At 37.6% G+C, this 11962-nt stretch overlaps 1 protein-coding gene across 3 annotated transcripts in view; it reads left to right on the forward strand.

Annotated features, from left to right (window-relative positions):
• cacna2d3a (calcium channel, voltage-dependent, alpha 2/delta subunit 3a) overlaps positions 1 to 11962 on the forward strand; it is a 409741-nt gene that overhangs the window by 308505 nt on the left and 89274 nt on the right. For all 3 annotated transcript variants that reach the window (XR_008396432.1, XM_053680196.1, XM_017468484.3), the window contains exons 16-25: positions 2133 to 2207; positions 5752 to 5835; positions 6265 to 6336; positions 6446 to 6507; positions 6641 to 6708; positions 7445 to 7490; positions 7588 to 7685; positions 9235 to 9328; positions 9752 to 9847; positions 11060 to 11181. Coding sequence is in view for 2 of the 3 variants with exons in the window: in XM_053680196.1 (XP_053536171.1) it covers positions 2133 to 2207; positions 5752 to 5835; positions 6265 to 6336; positions 6446 to 6507; positions 6641 to 6708; positions 7445 to 7490; positions 7588 to 7685; positions 9235 to 9328; positions 9752 to 9847; positions 11060 to 11181 (817 nt within the window). In the remaining variant the exon portion in view is untranslated. The remainder of the gene's footprint in view (positions 1 to 2132; positions 2208 to 5751; positions 5836 to 6264; positions 6337 to 6445; positions 6508 to 6640; positions 6709 to 7444; positions 7491 to 7587; positions 7686 to 9234; positions 9329 to 9751; positions 9848 to 11059; positions 11182 to 11962) is intronic.

Genomic DNA, 11962 nt, shown 5'->3' on the forward strand with positions numbered 1-11962 from the left:
ATAAAAGAAGAGCGAAAAAGACGCCGCTGTGTAGGTGATGCAGTTCACCCCGATATCAAGAGTCTCCTGCTTCCTCCGCTGAAATAAAGTACTTCTGAACACTGTTATATGTAATGCGAGGCCGAGCTGGGTGAAGTATTCCATAGCGAGCGCCCTCAATACCATAGTTGACGCCGAACCTCATGGGAAAATGCCCATTTCCGCCATCAGGGCAATAATTAAGAAGTTCCAGTCAACTGGAAATGTTATGAAACAACCTGGAAGAAGACGTGTGTCTATATTGTCTCAACGCACTGTGAAGATGATGGTTTGAGTGGCCAAAAGATCTCCAAGGATCACAGCTGGAGAATTGCAGAAGTTAGTTGCATCTTGGGGTCACTAATTCTCCAGACCTACAATCACCTACATCACTAAAGTCACCTACATCACCACAAGTTGCTTCGAAGGGTTTCAAGACAAAAGCTTCTACTCTCATCCAAAAACAAACTCAAGCGTCGTCGGTTTGCCAGACACTGTTGGAATTTCAAATGGGATCTGGTTCTATGGTCAGATGAAACCAAAATAGAGCTTTTTGGCAATAAACACCAGAGGTGGGTTTGGCACACACAGATAGGTAGCCATATGGACATTCCCACAATTAAACATGGTGGTGGTGGGTCTTTAATATTTTGGGGCTGTTTTTCTGCCAGAGGATCTGAACATTTTATTAGGATACATGGCATCATGGACTCAAATATCAACAGATATTACATGTACAGCATTTGGCAGACACGGTTATGCAGAGCGGTTTACATTTATTTCATTTATACAGCTTTGCGGTGCTGGGGTCTGAACTCCTGACATTCCAAGCAGTAGCCCAACGTCTTAACCACTGAGCTACCACTGCCCATATTAAATGAAAACCTGACTGCTTCTGCCAGAAATGTTAAAATGGACAGTGGTTAGATCTTCCAGCAGGACATTGATCAAAAACGTACATCAAAATCAACACAAAAATGGTTTATTGACCAAAATCAATGTCTTGCCATGGTCATCCCAGTTCCCTGACTTGAAATCCACAGAAAACTTTTGGGTTGAACTGAAGAGGAGACTCCACAAGTGTGGACCTTGAATTTGAAGGATCTCGAAAGATTCTGTATGGAGGAATGGTCTCAGGTCCCTTGCCATGTATTCTCCAACCTCATCAGGCATAGAAAAAGACTCAGATCTGTTATCTTGGCAAAGGGATGTAGCACAAAGTATTGACTCAAAGGGTGCCAATAATTGTTGCACACCTATATTTGACATATATATATTTTTATAAACCTGTTTTTTTTTTTTAACAATTGTTTGATATCCATGAGAGTATTTTTAACAAAAAATCAAAAGGTTAAACAATAAAGACAATTTTTCACAGCCTTCTTTGCTCATATTTACCAAGGGTGCAAATATTAGTGGAGGCCACCGTATGTGTGGCATTCATGTTTTTCCCATTCTTCATTCATAGTAGATGGTGGGCTTATGTGTGCAGACTCACTGATTACTATCTAGAATATATAAAGATATGCTAAGCACCATGTCCTTATTTTAAACCTCTACATTTCCCTCCAACGAATGTTCCAACCCTTTTCCCTTTCAGACAAAGAATGGCAGGAAAATTATAGCAATGACTGTTTTGCACCATTTGATTTAAAGTACCAGGAATGGAGAAGTTAAGTTATGGACATATCTTCAAGAGAAAATTAGTGGGTTCAGCTTTAAAAATTTTCCTGGTATTTGAAAGCATATTATTATTCTTTTTTTTTTGGGGGGGGGTCATGCCATTCACCAGCGTATCAGGAGAGACATTTACTCTGTGTATGTGTGTGTGTGGTGTGTGTGTGTGTGTGGGGGGGGGTTTGTCTATCTGATTGTCTCTATTTGTGTGTCCGTGGGCACCGCAGATGTGGGAAACTGTGATTTGGGGAGTATCAGAAGGAGCAGGAAATTGCACAGAGCTTGATTGGGCTTGGATATTAAAAAGATAAGAGAAATGAACAGAAAGTGAAGAACAGGAGTCATGTATAGCTGATTATGAAATGTTAAAATACCCCTGATTATGTTTACTGGATGTGTGTGTCTGTATGTTTGTGTGTTGATGTGTGAATTCACAGCTGGGCATCCATGGCTATGCATTTGCTATTACCAATAATGGCTACATCCTGACCCATCCAGACCTGCGCCCACTGGTAATGAGAGAACTTATTTTATAGTTTCCATCTCTCTCTCTCTCTCTCTCTCTCTCTCTCTCTCTCTCTCTCTCTCTCTCTCTCTCTCTCTCTTTTTCTCTTTCTCTCTCTCTCTCTCTCTCTCTCTCTCTCTCTCTCTCTCTTTTTCTCTTTCTCTCTCTCTCTCTCTCTCTCTCTCTCTCTCTCTCTCTCTCTCTCTCTCTCTCTCTGTGTGTATGAGAGAGAGAGAGAGATTTCCACTAGATTTGGTGTACCAAATAACATTGCATTTAAAACACAAGTGGGAGCAAATGTGGTAACTACATTGCTTGGGGATACAAATTAAATGTGGACCATTAACATCTTCATTCCCATAAACCACTGGACCACCAGTATGCAGATTCCAGGCTTTTCTTTATGTTTTCAAGTTTTTGTGTGTCTTGACTCAATCTCTTTAAATGGCAGTTACAAACAAAGTAAATATAGTCCCAAGTGGTATCGGGAGAATCCAAGCACTCTTCACAAATATCGCCTCAGGGAAGTTCTTGCCAAGTTAGAACAATAAAGAGATGATCATAACAATCATTAAAATCATTAATTAAATCAAATTTAAAAGTCATTAAAAATCCACTCACAAAAACAAATCCACTCTGCACAGCGATGCTTATAAATCTCAACATCTTTTTGACAATTGACCACATTTCACGTCTCACTTTGATCTGCACAATTTGTTTTAGAGGAGAAAATAAGAATGAGCAAAACTCAAGAAAAAACAATAGGGTTCCACCACCTTTGGTGCTTGGACCCCTAATAGCCTTTAATTATTCAATGTAATTGTATTACCCACTGTAAATGTACACATGAAGGGTAGTGGCATCTTTGGTGCTTTTGAATGTGGTGTGTGGCAGGTTAACTACCAATTAATTTCTTTTTTCCTCAAATTACTGTAACAACAACCATTTAGCAGATGCTTTTATCCAGAGTTACTAACCAAACATGCAGTCATCTGAAAGCACCTAGGGAATCAGGAACTACTCATTACGAAAAACTTGAGACTATAATTGATTTGTACCTAGGTTAGAGTAGTCGAGTCTACAACAAAATTTTCAAACCTAGAGACAAATCAGTTCCGAAAACCAAGAAGTAATTCAAAAGATTGCAAGGAGTAAAAATAAACTTTTAAACATTTATACAATTAAGTTCAAAAACAAAAACAAACAAACAAACAAAAAACACGTAAAACAAAAGGCAATCAGTGCAAAATAAGTGCACAAAAATACCCTGGGGGGACCTTATGTTGTGAATGTGCTTAACGCCTTGAGAAAAGCATACCAAGCCATAGCCCTTTAACATAATAATTATATAATATAATAATAAATCATTGATCAAGCCTTTTATGTAAATTAGGATTTAGGGATTGAAATTATAGTGCAGTGGCTTTATTGTTATTGCACAACACTATCAAGAACACTGTAATAAGGGGCTAATTTAAGGGATTTCATGAGTGTCAGGTATATGAATGAATTACAAACATGAGTTGATGATTGTGAATGGTAGTGATTGGATCTGTTATGCTGTGTGTGGGGATCTCACAAAGCTGTATTCAGGCCAAGGTTTAATTGCACTGTAATTATTGTGCTGGGCTAAAAGCGGCTACGGCAAAACAAAAGGGGTTTAAGGGATAGCTGACCTCATCTGAGCTGTATGAACAAAATATCACAAATTCCATCATGCAGAGTTACATACATTTCTGCATACACACATCCAAGCACACAGTGGCAGACTGTGCAGGAATGGTTGCAATGAAGAAAGAGAGGAAAGCAGAGCAAGGAAGATTGTGTTTCTTCTCGCAGGACATTTTGGGGATGCTTACAGATGCCAGCTTGCTCTTTCTTCATCCATGGCTATGCCTGTCCATGAGGGCAGACAAAATGAGAAGAAAATATTAGCAAAAGAGAGAGGAGCAGTATGAGGTAGTTTGTACAGGCAGAGATTCATTGAGATTCATTGTCAATGTGTACAGCCTACACAGTAAATGATAATGAGTCTTTATTGGTCACATATACAGTAGAGCACAGTGAAATTGTTTTCTTCGCATACCCCAGCCTGTCAGGAAGTTGGGGTCAGAGCACAGGGTCAGCCATGATACAGCACCCCTGGAGTAGGGAGGGTTAAGGGCCTTGCTCAAGGGCCCAACAGTGGCAGCTTGGCAGTGCTGGGGCTTGAACCCCCAAACTTCCGATCAGTAACCCAGAGCCTTAACTGCTAAGCCACCACTGCCCTAGTAAATATGAGGGTGAAATGTCCTTGACAGCCATTTTAATCCAAGCTCAAGAGCTGAATAACAAATACTCCAATGGCTAATTGGTGACATTGTTGATTAAATGACAGTTTTCCCTGCTTACAGATTTGCTTGTGTAAAACTGTGCAAACTCAGTCATATTTATCTAGAATTAATATCTAGAAGTGGAAGAGATTAAATTTCACAAGATTGTCAATAAATTCAACCACAATAGAACACCTGTCACCAAAGTATCCAGAAATCTAGTCAGTTCTTGTGTGTTTTCAGTCCAGCCCAGTTTGATGATCTCTACTTTTCAAACCTAAGCTATGATTCCCATTGTTCGATATTTACCATATTGTGAAATATTGGGGTATCAGTCATTTGTAGTGTTCCCAGTGAATATTCAAGTCTCTTGATATATTATTATAGATAATGTTCTACAAATCCTATGTTCAACTTATACTTTTTCATTGTATTCAATAATTTATTTCAGCTCTAAATTGATTTGAGGATACCAGATACTTGTACCAAGTAAAAAAAAAATGTTTCAGGTCACCTGACAGTGAATTGTTAGTCATGTATTTTGAAAGATTCTGATTTTTTATGCTAGTAATAATGCAAGAGTTTCTGGACTATTTTCAAGTAAGTGTTGTCCAAATGTGGTCCACTGTCTCCCATATTGCTGCCTTATATCAGTTGTGCTAGAGCATGGAAATTCTCAAACTCTGCTGGACTCTGGACAAAAAAAAGTCCATCACTGGGAAAAACATAGATTATGCCCAAATAATGTAGGATCTCTCACCAGTAACAATATGTACATGTATATTTATAAAATATGCCCCTTTTTCTGAATGCCAATACTGCAACACTAGATTATGCTTAGCTGCTGTACTACATACTTTCACTAGAGGGCCCTCTATACATCCCAAAATGAACTCCAGGCATTCTTTTCTTCCCCACAGCCACAGCTACTGCACAATCCCACTGCCCACCACATAAATATTTCCTTTTATTAGATAAAATGTGCTCTAATTAGGTAGTGTAATTTTAAATTGTGTAAATAAATTTAAACACATTCAACATTGCAGTAAAAGAAAAGTGGTGTCAGTAACTTGGCTCATCTTGATGGAGTAATATACTGTATAATACTGTTTAACTGCTTATAGGTGAACTTACTGTTTAACAGTTAATACCGTTTCACTGCTTAAAACTCTTTAGAATTATATATATATAATACATGTGTGTGTGCGCGTGCTTTTGCGCGCATGTGTGTCTTTTCAGTATGAAGAAGGCAAAAAGAGGAGGAAGCCCAACTACAGCAGTGTTGATCTCTCTGAAGTCGAATGGGAAGACAAGGAGGATATGGTGTGTTTTTGTTTGTTTGTTTGCAGGTGTGATGGTGGGCTGCCCCTTTGGCACTGTTTTCCCCAATAAAATGCCTTCCTCATTGTTGCTTTTGCAGAATATTATTTAGCTATTGTAGCTTGGATTTTAATTGAAAGCTAAGTTGTGTTTAGTTCACTTTTCAACCTAAAGTGTAAACTGGAATTTAAATGTCAGTATTTTATTATGCGTATCACGTTGTCTTTCATTATTCAAAATATTATAACTTTATTATATAATCTATTAAATATCTGTCTGATCATTAGTTTCTCTGGTGCTTTATTTGTATTTCTATTTGCTCCGTGACACATTTTTATGTTACTTTATATTCATTCAGCATTCCTTTATATCACTGTCAGTGTCTGTGTGTGTGTCTGTGTGTGTGTGTGTGTGTGTGTGTGTGTTTTCCAGCTACGCAATGCTATGGTGAACAGAAAAACTGGAACCTTCTCTATGGAAGTTAAGAAAGCTGTTGATAAAGGGGTGAGAGAACATAAACACAGTGTGTTCTATAGTTAGGATGTGACTTTCTTATTCCTGTATGTGTTGTAGATCCGGCCTTATGCTCAGAAATTTATACGTGTGTTTTCAGAGACGAGTGCTTGTTCTGCATAATGACTACTACTACACAGACATCAAAGGAACTCCTTTCAGGTAAAGTAGCCATCATTATATGGGCAGCACATTGTTATGGATTGCTGCAATAATAATTGCAGTTGTCTGTACTTATTATGTGAAACTGTGTGAGTTTGTTTGAAGACTAAGGCAATATGTGCTTATTTTGCAGCTTAGGTGTGGCCTTGTCAAAGGGACATGGTAAATATTTCTTCAGTGGGAGCGTCACTATGGAAGAAGGTAACTTCCCAATGGGCTATTTATAACTACCTCAGCAGAAATCAAAATATTTTCCTTGTGCATATGTGTTTAAATACATTGCTGGGTCCCAGCGTTTTCACCCTGTGTGTTTTTGAGCAGGATCATGCATGTTAATATTCATTTGCTCAGGCTACACGTGTATTCTTAAACACTGCTACCATTTAGGATTGTTGAGAGCATGGTTCAGCATTTCCTGTGATGGTTCCTCCTGTCAGCTTCAATAGAAATAGGCATTTTTCATCCAACAGAAAATCTAATGAATTATGAATGAAAGGAAAAAAAATTGGCCATAGGCTGTGCATGGGATTGACCACCAGTGGACCAAGGGAGAGAGAGTGTGTGTTGGCCCTTTACTAACTATTTCCATCCTTTTAGAATTACACTCATGTATATCTTATGAAAATTGTGTGGTTATTATTATAAATGATTGTAGTCAGTTGTTAATTTTAAACCGCCATTTCGGATGCTAATAATTTTAGGTAGCTATGATTTATTTATACGCTTTCTTAACATGGCAGAACTGACAATGCACATTAACGTGGCTTAAAGAAAATTACATTGAACTGGCTGTTGGGATTCTTAATTATTTTTCCTACAAAGCCGAATCAGCACACTGAATGCTGTTGAAAAGAGGGATTTAAGCTGAAGCTCAGATGAGGACGCTACCTATTACTAGGCTGTAACGTATTTATTATAATAATATGTTGTATTTCAGGACTACATGATTTGGAGCATCCTGATGTGGCACTGGCAGATGAATGGTAGAGTATAAGAAGTATTAGGCGTGTGTTTGTGTGCGACATGTTCACCTGTGTTTGTGAAGAGAATTTGTTGTTTAGGGTTATAGTATGTTTTCAGGACATACTGTAACACAGATGAGCACCCTGAACATCGTTACCTGTCTCAGATCGAGGCAATCAAACTCTACCTTGATAGAGAAGAACCACACCTGAAGTGTGAGTAGAGCATTTACATACACTTATAGACTACTTTGTATCCACATAAGTACTGTTCAGACAGGATATGTTTTATGTTATAATTGCACTGCCTTGAATAAGTATTCTCCTCCTTGAACTGATTTCATATGGCTCTTTTTTCAATAATGGCTGTTTTCTCTACACTCTACCATAAAGCCCATCTTTGAAGAGTGTATGGGCTGTGGTTGTTTTTGAACAACTTTTCTCATCTGAGCTTTGGGTCTCTCCAGCTTCTTCAAAGTTACCCTTAGCCTCTTGGTTCCTTTTCTGAATAATACCCTCTGTACCTCATTAGTGATTTTTGTTGGATGGCCTTTTCTAGGCAGAGTCATGGTTGTGCCGAATTATTTCTATTATATTTTATATTTATATTTTAAATGTATATTTATATCTTAATAGTGAATTTAATGGTGCTTTGCTTGATGTTTAAAGTTAGGGATATTTTTGTAAATAATCAAAGCCTGATTGATAATTAAAGAACATTTATTTGGTTTTCATAATGGTGTTTGTTTGGGTATGTTGTCTAACAAACTCTGGTGCCTTCCATGAACAGGTCAATTTTATTTATTTATTTACACTTCAATTGCATACTGGTGGATCCATTTAACTAATATGTTTTGGATGTCAGCTGGTTGCATGAGAATTAATTTAGGGATTTCACACCAACAAGGATCAATGCTTATAAATCACAACTTTTATATTCTTTATTTTTGTAAATGATTATGCAAATTATATAGATTTTCCCTCTCACTTAAATTTTATTTTGTGTAGATTCATGATATTTCATGTCAGTGAAATCGATTCAGTTCCATGCTGAAACATAAAATAAAATATAGAAATGTTTGTGGAGTGGGCAAATACTTATGCAAAGCACTGTTTCACTTGGAATAAGCTCTTTCTATAAAATCTTGAAATGGGAGTGTCTACATGATGTTTGCATTGATGTCACGCCAAAAGCATATGGTAAGAACCATGCATAACGTAGCCACTTATCACTTGGCCATATACTGTAGTGTAGGAACACAATAGCTTTAGTCCAGAGAAGCATCACTCTTCAGATCAATTCTTTTGAATGTCATTTTACTGACATTTTATATTTTATTATTCTACATTTTAAATGACCAAAACTTGGTATCAGCTTGGTCTGAGCATAATATGAAAAATACTACTTAATGGAGTGTTTTTATTCCACATGCCAATTTGCGCAGGGATATTGTATATTACCTAGGTTTATTTCTGATTATTTTATAGATAAAAGACAGTATGTGTTTTTTTTCCAGACAAATGACCATGCAGTCCATAAAATATTAGTGACATCATGGATTCAGATAATACTAAACTCACTGAGATACTCAATAATAATTACATCATCCCACAGCTCCATGTAAAACTAATCCTGTCTGAATAGGGCTATAGAAATTTGTGTATCTGCTAATGGTTTTAGATGTTGATGTTGGCAGTTGATTTTATTGTCTTTACTGATACTAAGCTTACATATGATGTACTGTTGTTGACATCATTTCTGTAGGTGATAAAGAGTTAATTCAAGAGGTCTTGTTTGATGCCATGGTGACCGCGCCAATAGAAGCTTACTGGACTAGCCTGGCTCTCAATAAATCAGAGTATGAGCACATATTGCACACAAAATCACACATGCATACGCCAATACACATAATGTACCCCACTATGCCAAAAAACTTGACTTGAACTCAGTTTATGTATACCACAAATGTAGCCCCCAAAGTACAATAAGAAGTAAGCCAATTTTCAATAATAAGGGAAGGTGAGTGGTTGTGGGCCTGACTAGACGGCTAGGAGTTTAAACATTAATGCTTATGGAGAGTTGGAACCTTGAACAAGCTTTTTAAATGTTGGGATTTGAAATGAAGGCGTTTCATTGCATTATACTCAGATGCAGTACAAAAATGTAAAATCCTTCTAAAAGAAATAGCTTCCTAGTGGTAGGGTACATAGACTGTTCTTAAATAAATGTAGTCGTGTAAAGGAAAACATGTATGGAAATGTCCTTTTTCTCTGTGTTACAGGAACTCTGATAAAGGTGTGGAGATAGCTTACCTCGGCACACGGACTGGCTTGTCACGTATCAACTTATTTGTGATGCCATACCAGCTAAGCAGTCAGTAAGCATGTCCCATGCAAAAATAGTTATTCAAAAAATATTTATGCAATGCAAGGTTATGTTGAAAACGTACTTTTTAAGATTGTGTTCATTTAATTTATTAATTTATCAGACACTTTTATTCAAAGTGACTTACAAATGAGGAAATACCAGCAAAGCGATATATCAAGCAATTGATTAATCAATCAATTAATTGTGTACTATAGGAGTAAAGTGCACAGAGTAGAGTTGTAAGAGCCAGTGTAAGTGCAGATTAAAAAAAATAAATTTTTATTTCTTTAATTTTTGGAGTCGGGACAAGTTAGGGTTTAGTGTTAAGTGTTCACGGAAGAGGTGGGACTTTAGACATTTTTGAAGATAGTGACGGATTCTGCTGTCTGGGTTGAGGTTAAAGTTCATTCCACCACTGAGGTACAGTCAGTTTGTAGGTTCTGGTAAGGGACCTCATGCTTCGCTGAGTAGGCATCGGTTGCTAACTGATCGCAGGTTGCGGTATGGAACATAAACCTCAATGAAAGTGTTTAGACAAGGTCTTGTATGTGAGCATCCAGGCCTTGAATTTGATGCGGCCAGCTACTTGAAGCCAGTGAAGGGAGATGAAGAGGAGTGTTATGTGGGTCCTTTTGGGTTGGTTGAAAACAAGGCGTGCTGGTGCATTCTGAATCATCAGAAGGGGTTTGATAGAGCTGGCTGGAAGGCCCAAGAGTAGTGTGTTGCAGTTGTCCAGTTTTGAGATAACAAGAGCCTGGGCTAGTAGCTGTGTGGCATGATCAGTGAGATAGGGACTGGTTTTCCTGATGTTATACAGAATGAACCTTCAGGACTGTGCAGTTACTGAAATGTGGTCTGTAAAGTTCAAGTGGTCATCGAAAGTTACCCCAAGGTTGGCTGTCCTGGTTGGCTTGAGTGTGGTTGAGCCTAGCTATATGGTGAGGTTGTGGCTCATTGAGGGCCAGGTAGGGTTGATAAAAAGCTCAGTTTTTGCCAAGTTGAGCTTAATGTGGTGTTCCTTCATCTAGTCTGAGATGTCAGATAGGCAGGCAGAGATGCGTATAAGCCAATCTTTTATTTGATGTTTAGAACAAACTGCTATGCAAATGTTCTGATACACACATTTCTGCAAATATTATAATTGGAATTGGCTTATTTTGTAAAGTGACAGCTGTTGACATCCTCTCCTATGAGATCACCTATGTGTGCTGTGTGTTCTAAGAGACTTCCTGACGGCTGAGGATAAAGAGGGTGTGTTCAATGCTGATCACTTTCCCCTGTGGTACAAAAGGGCAGCGGAACAAGTGTCAGGCACCTTCGTCTACTCACTTCCGTTTAATACAGGCAAGAGAAGCACAAGAAACAAGAGTAACAAGTCTCCCTCACACACACACACACACACACACACACACACACACAAACGCACTCCCCCACACACACATACACACACATGCACATTTTATTTAGGACTACCAATTCTTTCTTTTTTAAATAGTGCCTCACTGTGGCAGGCCAGAAAAATACAAGAAAATGAAAACAGGAACAATCAAAATGACCTATACCCTATAGACTCAAACAAACAAACCAGTAAAAATGGGATTTGTATTTTCTTTGATTGAGCTGTATTTCATTCCATTATAATAAATTGACTTTTTTTCATTCTTTTTTTGTCTTAAAGTTTTGCCTTACAATTGGCTTATATTAAGTGATATTCATTTGCAACATATTGCAACCAATGTCTCTAAATAACAAACAGAAGTAGTAGAAGTAAGAGAACAGGAAAATACTCAAGTAATCTCTTTAAATAATAAATAATATATTTTTATTTTTATTTTATTTGTTATTTAACCGTAGTTCAGTTTTCCTGTGGTACTGCAGGATTAAAGCATAAAGCATAAGCAAATTTGACCTATTTGAATCCCCACTGAGAGGAGATGCAATCTGCAGTACCATTTATAAATGCTCTCCAGCTGTTTTGGATATTTAATCTTTGTGAGTGTTTCTTTTTGACATCCAAATGCATGTTGACAAGGCAAGTCAAAAACCAACCTCAAGGATAAAAGATTTCTTTTTTAGTTGCGCTTGGTTTGAGGTGTATGTATAAATTTGTAATTTTAGCGATTTT

This window comes from Ictalurus punctatus, chromosome 5 (assembly GCF_001660625.3).
Source record: "Ictalurus punctatus breed USDA103 chromosome 5, Coco_2.0, whole genome shotgun sequence".
NCBI lineage: Eukaryota > Metazoa > Chordata > Actinopteri > Siluriformes > Ictaluridae > Ictalurus > Ictalurus punctatus.